Source organism: Panulirus ornatus, chromosome 10, assembly GCF_036320965.1.
Source record: "Panulirus ornatus isolate Po-2019 chromosome 10, ASM3632096v1, whole genome shotgun sequence".
Classification (NCBI taxonomy): domain Eukaryota; kingdom Metazoa; phylum Arthropoda; class Malacostraca; order Decapoda; family Palinuridae; genus Panulirus; species Panulirus ornatus.
Window position 1 is genome coordinate 6879950 of NC_092233.1, and position 12551 is coordinate 6892500.

At 46.3% G+C, this 12551-nt stretch overlaps 1 protein-coding gene across 1 annotated transcript in view; it reads left to right on the plus strand.

Moving 5' to 3' along the window:
* The window catches only part of LOC139750761 (uncharacterized), an 80702-nt gene that overhangs the window by 57914 nt on the left and 10237 nt on the right, over window positions 1-12551 (plus strand). The window contains exons 4-5 of the mRNA XM_071665476.1: window positions 1306-1382; window positions 11329-11474. Of these exons, the coding sequence (XP_071521577.1) occupies window positions 1306-1382; window positions 11329-11474 (223 nt within the window). The remainder of the gene's footprint in view (window positions 1-1305; window positions 1383-11328; window positions 11475-12551) is intronic.

The following is a 12551-nucleotide window of genomic DNA, read 5'->3' on the forward strand; positions in this document are numbered from 1 at the left end:
GAAGTTAAAGTGCAATTAATATACCATTTAAGTATAAGGACAGTGAGCTTCACTGGGCACTTCTGCATTAGAATGGGTCCTGTAGTTATGCTAATGGTCTCGTATATATGTAGATATAACAGAAGGTGTTGTTATATTGCAGCATAATCAGGTAAAATTCCACATTCTTTTTTTTTTTTTATTCTCGCACGGCATCTCACAGGCTCTCAGACTATTTCGTCTTAATTAAAACGGTGATCGTATTTTTGGCAGACGATGCAGGAATTTGACTTGCATGGGCCCAGGCTTGGCTTAATAGGTAATTAGAATGTATTGCATAATTACGTGGCCTGATAATTCATGGAATCTACGTTACTTGCTCGTGACTGTTCCAGTAAGGTGTTCCAGTCAAGTGACACAGTGACCTGTACCAGTGAGATGTTCCAGTCATGTAACGCAGTGACCTGTTCCAGTAAGGTGTTCCAGTCATGTGACGCAGTGACCTGTTCCAGTAAGGTGTTCCAGTCATGTGCTGCAGTGACCTGTACCAGGGAGATGTTCCAGTCATGTGACACAGTGAACTGTACTAGTGAGGTGTTCCAGTCACGTCCTGCAGTGAAGTGTTCCAGTGAAGTGTTCCAGTCATCTGTACCACTTCCAGTGAAGTGGTCTGGAGAACAGTTCCAGGGAAGAGATCCTGTCTTATATCATCTACGGCATTTTGAGTGTATTGTGAGACAGGAGAGTATAGCCTGGTCTGTTACTTGACAGTGTATCAAGTCCTGTCACATGCTTGACAGTGTATCAAGTCCTGTCACATGCTTGACAGTGTATCAAGTTCTGTCAGACACTTGACAGTACATCCAGCCCACAATGATGCTTGACAGGGTATCTACTTTCCAATGTTTCTTCACCGTCTGAGTTCATGGCGTGATCCTGTCACTCCCACATCCCGTGCCAGCACTCCGCCGTCACTTCCCTCCTGAGTACTGATCATTATGCCCCTCATGTCTGTCACTTTCCTTGACACTGACCCATGATTTTTGCTTGACACTTTCTGCCGTCACTTTCCCTGGCGGTGCCCTCCTCTGGCATCCTGGTGGCAATGAATGTGGTACTATTACTGAGTTACTGTCTCCATAAGTCTTCCTTCCGTCACTGCCTCCCCCCCAGCACTGCCCACTGACACTGTCCTCCATGGCTTTTCTTCCGTCACTGCTTACGCCCCGGCACTGCCCTCTGATCCTGTCCCCCCGTAACCCTCCTTCCGTCACTACCTTCCACCTCCGGCACTGCTTACTCATCCTGGCACCCTGTCTCCTGCAGGTGTCGTGGTTAAGACGTGTGGACGACATGCTGGAGCTGCTTACCTGGGACTCCCACACCTACGCCAACGACCACAGGTGAGTCAGGGGAGTCTCCTACCCTCACTCGCTTCCCAACAGACTCACGTTGAGGGTGGGGGACGGAGGAGGGAGACAACCTCCTCCTCCTCACCGTCACCCTATATATGCCACTGAATCGATCTTTCATTCCAGGGATCAACCTTGCTTAATCATACGCTCATCACCAACACCAGTAAAACATCTGACAGAGCCTCTCCAGAGCTTCACATGCTCCAGAGGTTCAGACGTCTGCCTCCCAGCAGTTAAGAGACCTGCCTGGGGGGGATGAGGTGATGGTGGTGTCGTCCAGGCCCAACTGACAGACACACCAGCTGGTGAGAGGTCACACGGACGGACCTAGGGGTCTCCAAGCTGGTCTGATTGTGGTTCCTGTAGAGGGACACGAGACTCCGGCCATGGGACGACTGGGGGAACACGAGACTCCGGCCAGGGGGACGACTGGGGGAACACAAGACTCCGGCCAGGGGGACGATTGGGGGGGACACGAGACTCCGGCCAGGGGGACGATTGGGGGGACACGAGACTCCGGCCAGGGGGACGACTGGGGGAACACGAGACTCCGGCCAGGGGGACGACTGGGGGAACACGAGACTCCGGCCAGGGGGACGACTGGGGGAACACGAGGCTCCGGCCAGGGGGACGACTGGGGGAACACGAGACTCCGGCCAGGGGGACGATTGGGGGAACACGAGACTCCGGCCAGGGGGACGACTGGGGGAACACGAGACTCCGGCCAGGGGGACGACTGGGGGAACACGAGACTCCGGCCAGGGGGACGATTGGGGGAACACGAGGCTCCGGCCAGGGGGACGATTGGGGGAACACGAGACTCCGGCCAGGGGGACGACTGGGGGAACACGAGACTCCGGCCAGGGGGACGACTGGGGGGACACGAGACTCCGGCCAGGGGGACGACTGGGGGAACACGAGACTCCGGCCAGGGGGGATGACTGGACGTGTCGGTGAGAAGGAAGGAGATGGAATGGGGATGGAGGAGGGAGAGTGAGGAAGAGTTGGAGGAGTACTGAGGAAGATGGTAGGGTACGGGTAGGATTCTTAAGCAAAAGTTTTGGGATATATAATTAGACTGATCAATTATACACCCTAGGATTACTTTTATGAGGCTCATATATATATATATATATATATATATATATATATATATATATATATATATATATATATATATATATATATATATATATATACCGTGCAGGTAAAACCACAATGAAACGGAAAATACCAAGTGTCAAACGCTTTCCTATAATTACATCGTCAGGACTGTATATAGATAGAGAGGACCAGAATATGATACACCAGCCGCCACTGAGCGGGGCCCCAGGTGAATGTATTAAGAAACAAGTGAAGGATTAGGTCACAGGTCACACTCGACCAACCTCACCTCTCTCAAGTTACAACTCAGGTTAACCTACGTTATAGGAAACATATTCAATCTTTTTTTCCCACATGGAATTATCTGTCTTATATAAAACAACATTTTGATTCATATCTGTATCTCTACCATGTTTGATTAGAGACAGATTCAACAATATTTCTATCCATTACTGAGTTATTTTATGTGATAACCTCAACACTGCTCCAGTCAATTCGATGACCAAAGCCTTTGAGGTGGAAAATATTACATCAGGTTCTTCACCATATAGAACACGATTTCTATGTTGTTTAACTCTGATACTAAGAACTTTACCAGTCAGACCAATGTAAAACTGATTACACTCTTTACAGGGGACTTTGTACACACAACCCTTCTGAAAGGTTACAGAATTTCTGATAAAAATTTCCTAAGTGTATCATTACTGCTTGAAATCTTCAGCAATACTGATACGGATGGGAAAAGTATATCAGAAATTATGTAATTTCTCAGAAGGGCTGTGTGTACAATATCGCCAGTAAAGATTGTAACCAGTTTTACACTGGTCAGACTGGTAAGATTCTTAATATCAGAGTTAAAACAACAAAGCAGCATTAAAACAGCGTTAGGTATGGTCAAGAATCCAAGGAAATATTTGTCTACCTCAAAGACTTTGGTCATTACATTGACTGGAACAGTGTTAAAGTTATCACACACTAATGAGTCAGTAATGGATAGCAATATTATCGAATCGTCTCTAATCAAACATCCTTGAAATATCATTATGAATCAAAATGATGGTTTACGTGAATAAGATCATTCTATAAGAAAAAAAAAATGTAGATATGAAAAAAAAAAACTGTAGATATGTTTCCCATAACGTAGGTTAACCTGAGTTGTAACTTGAGAGAGGTGAGGTTGGTCGAGGGTGACCTGTGACCTAATCCTTCACTTGTTTCTTAATACAGTCACCTGGGGCCCCGCCCAGTGGCGGCTGGTGTATTATATTCTGGTCCTCTCTATCTATATACAGTCCTGACGATGTAATTATAGGAAAGCGTTTGACACTTGGCATTTTCCGTTTCATTATGGACTTACTTGTATCTTATATACACCAAATACTTGTGTACCAGTTCCATATATATATATATATATATATATATATATATATATATATATATATATATATATATATATATATATATATATATATATATATATTTATGATTTCTGTGACTAACAACTTGTGAGAGGTGGGCGCCGCTCTCACAATATCTTCCCCTCCCAAGAATGAGACGACGGAGGTTGTGGAGGGACTTAATGTCTTCAGTGGTCCCTCGTCTGACTGGCGCATTATGAGGGAAGTCGCTCAGACTCCCACGAGGGAGGAAGGGTAGCCAGTGGTGGTGTGCTGCTCGTCGTCTCGGAATACCCCCCACCCCAAAGAAAAATCTGAGACACTGAAGCAAGTGAATCTGAAGCTCCGGAACACAGGCTGATAATGAAGCTAGTTGCGTGCCGGGGCTCGACCATGTAGAGACACTGGCAGAGAATATATATATATATATATATATATATATATATATATATATATATATATATATATATATATATATATATATATATATATATATATATATATATATCCCTGGGGATAGGGGAGAAAGAATACTTCCCACGTATTCCCTGCGTGTCGTAGAAGGCGACTAAAAGGGGAGGGAGCGGGGGGCTGGAAATCCTCCCCTCTCTATTTTTTTTAATTTTTCCGAAAGAAGGAACAGAGAAGGGGGACAGGTGAGGATATTCCCCCAAAGGCCCAGTCCTCTGTTCTTAACGCTACCTCGCTAATGCGGGAAATGGCGAATAGTTTGAAAGAAAAGAATATATATATATATATATATATATATATATATATATATATATATATATATATATATATATATATATACTATCCCTGGGGATAGGGGGGAAAGAATACTTCCCACGTATTCCCTGCGTGTCGTAGAAGGCGACTAAAAGGGGAGGGAGCGGGGGGCTGGAAATCCTCCCCTCTTGTTTTTTTTTTTTTTTTTCATTTTCCAAAGGAAGGAACGGAGAGGGGGGCCAGGTGGGGATTTTCCCTCTGAGGCCCAGTCCTCTGTTCTTAACGCTACCTCGCAAACGCGGGAAATGGCGAATAATATGAATATATATATATATATATATATATATATATATATATATATATATATATATATATATATATATATATATATATATATATATATATATTGGAAAGGATCACAATTTTGCGCGTGATCAAGATATTCCTATGAGTCCACGGGGAAAATGAAACACGAAAAGTTCCCAAGTGCACTTTCGTGTAATAATCACATCATCAGGGGAGACACGAGAGAGAAATATAACAGTCAGTTGATATACATCGAAGAGACGAAGGTAGGACGCCATTTCGCAAACATGTTTACCATATATATATATATATATATATATATATATATATATATATATATATATATATATATATATATATATATATATATATATATATATACTCTAATTGGGGCCTGTACATGAAGGACGGTGAAAGGCGTGCACAGGATAGAGTGAAGTAGAAGGCCTGGTATACAGGGGTCGTCGTGCTGTCAACTGGACTTAACCAGGGCATGTGATGCGTCCGGGGTAAACCATGGAAAGGTCTGTGAGGCCTGGATGTGGTGGATAGGGAGCTGTGGTTCTGCTGCATCGAACATGACAGCTAGAGAATGGGATGTGGGCGAATGCGGCCTTTCTACGTCTGTTCTTGGCACTACTTCACAAACGCGGGAAACGGTGATCAAGTGTGTGTGTGTGCGAGCGCGTGTGTGTGTGTATGTGTATGTGTGTGTGTGTGTCTGTGTGTATCCCAATAACTAGGATCTGGCACATTTTAAAATACAGGTTTTTCGCTTCCTCCAAAAATTCGTAAATACTTTCCCTTGTCTTTTCTTGTCCCGTTTAATAATTCTCTCTATATTTCAATTAAGACCCGGCCTTGATGTGGACTTTTCTCCGTGACTGGAGCCTCCAACATGAAAATATACTTATACTTTCTTTTTCTTTCATACGTGTTCGCCATTTCCCAAGTGAGCGAGGTAGCATTAGGGAACAGATGCCGGAGCATTTGAAGAAAAATATCCTCGATTTTCTCCCTTTCTCTGTTTTTTTTTTCTTTGGAAAGTAATACAGGAGGGGAAGATTTCCAGCGTATATGGGCGTTTATGTATGAATATGTGTATATGAGTGGATGGGCCATTCTTCGTCTGTTTCCTGGCGCTACCTCGCTGACGCGGGAAACAGCAACTATGTGTAATAAAGGATTGAATGAATATGGTATATATATATATATATATATATATATATATATATATATATATATATATATATATATATATATATATATATTCTTTAAAGAAAACGAGAAGTTGATCAGCTGGATTCGAGTAAAAGCCTTCCAATGAAACTACACCAGCCATACAGAGGCGTCATATAGAAAACGGTTCTTGTAGCTGCCACTGACACAGTCTCCAGTCAAAGTAAAGTGAACTGAATAAACTGAAAACGGTTAATTAGCCAAACAATGAAAACGGAGATACCACGAAACACTTATTCTATTCAAATCACCATAAAAAAAAAAAAAAAACGGGGGAAAAAGAAATGGGAAGCATCATAAGCAAAAGTGCTCTTAGAAAACGGGTTCACCAAGGGTAGACTAAAACCGGGTTGAGTAGCGTATACGGGGGACGTCCCTCCTCTAGCAAAATGGTCAGACTTAATTAAGGATTCACCCTCCCTCTTCCCCCCCCCTAAGGTGGGAAGGGGGGAAAGGGGGGAGGGAGGGGGGCGCGGCCCCCCGAAGCCAAACATCTCTATTGTTTGGCCTCTGAGCATCGCTTTAATAAAAGGCAGTTCTTTAATTATCATTATTATTATCATTATTGTCATTATTATTTCTTTTATTTTTATTTTATTTGTGGTTTTAATCCCGTAGAGACTTGATGATGAGGAGGAGGAGGTGGAGGAAGTGGAGGAGGAAGTGGAGGAGGAGGAGGTGGAGGAAGTGGAGGAAGAGGAGGAGGAGGAGGAGGAGGAGGAGGAGGAGGAGGAGGAGGAGGAGGTGTGAGGCAGTTAGTGGCGCTGAGAGAGAGAGAGAGAGAGAGAGAGAGAGAGAGAGAGAGAGAGAGAGAGAGAGAGAGAGAGAGAGAGAGAGAGAGAGAGGCAGACAATGAGAAAGACTAACAATATCCAAACAAAGGAGGAACGACGAATTAAAAAAAGATGAACAAGTACAAACAAACACATTGAAGTGAGGGGGGAGGTGCAGCAACGATGGTGATGGTGATGGTGATGGTGATAGTGATGGTGACTGTGATGGTAATGGTGACGGTGACTGGAGACTGTGATGGTGATGGTGACTGTGATGGCGACTGATGGTGATAGTGACTGTGATGGTGATGGTGACTGATGGTGATGGTGACTGTGATGGTGATAGTGATGATGATGATGACTGTGATGGTGACGGTGATGGTGATGGCAATAAAGACTGTGATGGTGATGCTGGTGATAATGATTACGACGGTGATGGTGATAGGGATGATGATGATGACAGTGCTGCTGCTGCTGCTGATAATGATGATGATGATGATGATGATGATGATGATGATGATGTTAATGGTGATGTACACAGTGATGATGATCGTATGGTGATACAGGTGATGATGGTGATGAGGATAGTGATTCTGAGGGAGGTGTTGATAGTACTTAAGAGACTGATGATGATGGTGATGATGATGGTGAGGGAGACGGTGATGATGATGGTGAGGGAAATGGTGATGGTGATGAGGATAGTGATTCTGAGGGAGGTGTTGATAGTACTTAAGAGACTGATGATGATGGTGATGATGATGGTGAGGGAGACGGTGATGATGATGGTGAGGGAAATGGTGATGGTGAGGGAGATGGTGATGGTGATGATGATGGTGAGGGAGATGGTGATGGTGATGATGATGGTGAGGGAGATGGTGATGGTGATGATGATGGTGAGGGAGATGGTGATGGTGATGATGATGGTGATGATGGGGGAGATGGTGATGGTGATGATGATGGTGAGGGAGATGGTGATGGTGATGATGATGGTGAGGGAGATGGTGATGGTGATGATGATAGTGAGGGAGATGGTGATGATGACGTTGAGGGAGATGGTGATGGTGGATGATGATGATGGTGAGGGAGATGGTGATGGTAATGATGAGGGAGATGGTGATGATGATGATGATGAGGAAGATGGTGATGGTGACGATGATGATGATGATGGTGAGGGAGGTGGTGATGAAAATGAATAATTCCATAGCCAGAAGGGAGAAGATAGGAGGAAAAGAGACACGAGAAGAAAAAATAATAATGAAAGGGGGAAACAGGGTTGACTGATAAGAACAAATGATGCAGAAGATCGACCTTAATTGACAGTCAGAGCAAAACGGGGGAAAGAAAATGCAATCAGAGAGAGAGAGAGAGAGAGAGAGAGAGAGAGAGAGAGAGAGAGAGAGAGAGAGAGAGAGAGAGAGAGAGAGAGAGAGCCGACGGGAAACGGTGACCCCATACACTTGAGACAAGTTATGGAGTAAGATAGGAACTTGGAGAGAAGGAAGGAAGAGAAAGAAGGAAGGAAGGAAGGAAAGAAAGAAGGAAGGAAGGAAGAGAAAGAAGGAAGGAAAGAAAGAAGGAAGGAAGGAAGAGAAAGAAGGGAGGAAGAAAAGAAGGAAGGTTAGAAGCAAGGAAGGAAGGAAGAGAAAGAAGGAAGGAATAACAGAAAGAAGGAAGAAAAGAAGGAAGGTTAAAAGGAAGGAAGGAAAGACGGAAGGAAGAGAAGGAAGGAAGGGATAAAAGGAAGAAGGAAGGAACGAAGGAAGAAAAGAAAGAAATGAAAGAAGGGAAGTAGGAATGAACGAAGGAAGAGAGGGATGCACGTGACAGAACCCTGGGTGTATGTGAGGAGGACCTGGCGTGGCTGAGAGGACCAGGTAATAGCAGGGGAGACAGTGCTCAGGCGAAGGTCCTGCTGGGCGACGGAGGGCGGGCGTGCGGGCGTGCGTGGCCAACGACGGGCAAGGAAGGGGGGGAGGGAAATGAAGGAATGAAGGAATGAAGCCTCTGTGAATGTGTTCAGGACACGCTCATGCCACTGAAGGCAGGGGGAGACACAGAGAGAGGGTTGAAAGAACCCGTTGCAGTGTGGAGTGTGTATATGAAATGGTTCGCACGTCTCACCATCAGCGCCTTCTGCGGGTTAGGTCGGCGCCTCCGTGTGTGTGTGTGTGTGTGTGTGTGTGTGTGTAGAGGCGACCTGCCGGTGTAGGGACGGCGTATCGTAAGCGTCAGTGTGGCGGAGGTGGTGTGTTTGGCGGAGGAGGTGTGGCGGAGGTGGAGTGTGTGGCGGAGGAGGTGTGTGTGGCGGAGGTGTGGCGGAGGAGGTGTGGCGGGGGTGTGGCGGAGGAGGTGTGGCGGGGGTGTGGTGTAGCGTTTGACTCAGGGGTGTGGCCCCCCTCGACCCCACCAGCATCGACCACACCCCACTGCCACACACACGCCCCCCGAGGGGAGCGGCGCTGTTACCCAGCCTCTGTGACGGTACTCGTCCTCCGTCACCTTCGCATCTGTCACGTCCTCCTCCAAGACGACCACAGCAACTCCACGTATCGTCAGAAGCTTCGAAAAGAAGTGGTCCACCGGGGTTAGGTCCTGTAAGGGACGCCGACACACTCCTGTAGGAGGGCGGGGCCAATCCTAAGCTACGGCGGAGGGATTAGGTTACGTGTGCTGGCCTTTGATCTGATTCTTAACGTCGTGCTCAAGGGTCGTACCGTCGTGCTCAAGGGTCGTACCGTCGTGCTCAAGGGTGGTACGTCGTGCTCAAGGATCGTATACCGTCGTGCTCAAGGGTCGTATACCGTCGTGTTCAAGGGTCGTATACCGTCGTGCTCAAGGGTCGTACCGTCGTGCTCAAGGGTCGTACCGTCGTGCTCAAGGGTCGTACCGTCGTGCTCAAGGGTCGTACCGTCGTGCTCAAGGGTGGTACGTCGTGCTCAAGGATCGTATACCGTCGTGCTCAAGGGTCGTATACCGTCGTGTTCAAGGGTCGTATACCGTCGTGCTCAAGGGTCGTATACCGTCGTGCTCAAGGGTCGTATACCGTCGTGCTCAAGGATCGTATACCGTCGTGCTCAAGGGTCGTATACCGTCGTGCTCAAGGGTCGTATACCGTCGTGCTCAAGGGTCGTATACCGTCGTGTTCAAGGGTCGTATACCGTCGTGCTCAAGGGTCGTATACCGTCGTGCTCAAAGGGACACGTCATAATTCCCATTATTACAAAAACAAAACAAAAACAAATGCTTTTACACAAATACTACGTCAACAAATATTATGAAAAGTCGATTGTGTATGTAATGTCCAGCTCACGACTAATGCCATTAACACTGTGATAATGCTCAGAGTGTCGTGCAAATGAACTCCCTCATGACTGTGCCATTATGCCTGCTCTCTCTCTCTCTCTCTCTCTCTCTCTCTCTCTCTCTCTCTCTCTCTCTCTCTCTCTCTCTCTCTCTCTCTCTCTCTCTCTCCCCGTTTTTATCTACCTATCTATCTATCTATCTATCTGTATTTGCAAATATGGTTGAAATTTTTTTATTTTTTTGGGTAAGCAACCTTTCCAAACGATTCACCGTCTCCACTCTAAACTACGCCTCACCTGCCCTGGTCACCACCTTGCCCTGTTATACCACAAACACACCACGGTTGCAATCCGCATCAAACAGATCCCTCACACAGCAATGACTGCTTCCCTGACAACCACACACACACACACACACACACACACACACACACACATATTCAGCAGCTGAACTACGAGACAAATACGCTGAAAGTCCAATCCAACCCCAGTACTCCCCCTTACCGAACACGACATTAGCAGAATACATGAACGACGTAATGGCCTGCTTGGCAAGCACCAAACAATTAACCTCTCAACTCAGTCTTGGACACCAGCGTCCATCCATCCATCTGAACCTACACTCCCCAGACATGTGAGAGTTACGCTTTCTAGTCTTGCTTTCTAGACAACATCCCTCTCCCTAACTTTATGAACACACGACCATTTCAAAGACAGTAAACCAAAAGAATATATATATATATATATATATATATATATATATATATATATATATATATATATATATATATATATAGAGAGAGAGAGAGAGAGAGAGAGAGAGAGAGAGAGAGAGAGAGAGAGACGTCGAGAAACATTAACCATCACACAAGGCTTTTCTCTATATGACCGACACTCTTGGTTACAGGGGCTATATGACCGACGCTCTTCGTTACCGGTGCTATATGACCGACACTTCTCGTTACAGGTGCTATATGACCGACACTCTTGGTTACAGGGGCTATATGACCGACATTCCTCGTTACAGGTGCTATATGACCGACACTCCTCGTTACAGGTGCTATATGACCGACACTTCTCGTTACAGGTACTCGCTGTTACAAGTGTCGGGTGACGGATGGCAACAGTGGCAGCTGGTGATCCGTGACGCACAGGTGGACGACCAGGGCCAGTACCGCTGCCAGCTGGCTACCGAGCCGCCCATGGTGCTGGCCATCACCCTCAGCGTCATTGGTAGGTGGACCGGTGACGTCACGTGCGGGAGGAGGGCTCCCTGGTGACTCTCTCGACGTGAGTGGTAGATGGTGTGATGACGTCATGTGTGGGAGGAGAGCTTCCTGGTGACTCTCTCGACGTGAGTGGTATATGGCGTGATGACGTCATGTGTAAGGGGAGGTGCCTATTGACCCCCACTCTTAGCCTGAGTGGTTGATGGGGTGATGACGTCATATATACAAGGCGTCTATGTAGGAGAGATGTTCGTGACGTAATATCAGCATCACTGACGTCACAGGTGACTGGAAGTCCAGAACATCACACAGATGATGGGGGGGGGGGGGTGGAGGGGGGGGTGACCTGTGCCTGACGGGCAGGTGGGTCTTCACAGAGACCACGGCCAGCGAAGTAGACCACAGGGAAGAGGAGGGAAGGGGGGGGGGGGGGTGAGGTGACGTCACAGGCGACACGTGTTTGTGGGTAATTACCACACGCCACCACAGGCGAGGGATACGCCCTTCATGGACTGTGAAAGAGATTATTACTGTATGATGAGTTATTCATCTTTAATGAAGCTCCCAAGTCCCCTCTGCTCTCTCTCTCTCTCTCTCTCTCTCTCTCTCTCTCTCTCTCTCACACACACACACACACAACATCAATACCTTCTGGTGTAAACAGAGAGGGGTGGTTTGTAAGCAGAGAGAGGTGGTCTGTAAACAGAGACACGTGTTTCTAGAGTGAACAGAGAGGGGTGGCTAGTAAACAGATTAAACAGAGAGGGGATAGAAAACAGAGTAAACAGAGTGGGGGACTGAAAACAGAGATACGTGTTTTGAGAGTAAACAGAGAGGGGTAGATAGTAAACAGAGTAAACAGAAGGGGGGATAGAAAACTGAGTAAACAGAGAGGGAGGATAGTAAACAGAGAACACGAGTTTTGAGAGTAAACAGAGAGGGGGATAGAAAACAGAGTAAACAGAGAGGGAGGATAGTAAACAGAGAACACGATTTTTGAGAGTAAACAGAGAGGGAGGATAGTAAACAGAGACACGTGTTTTGACAGTAAACAGAGAGGGAGGATAGTAAACAAAGACCA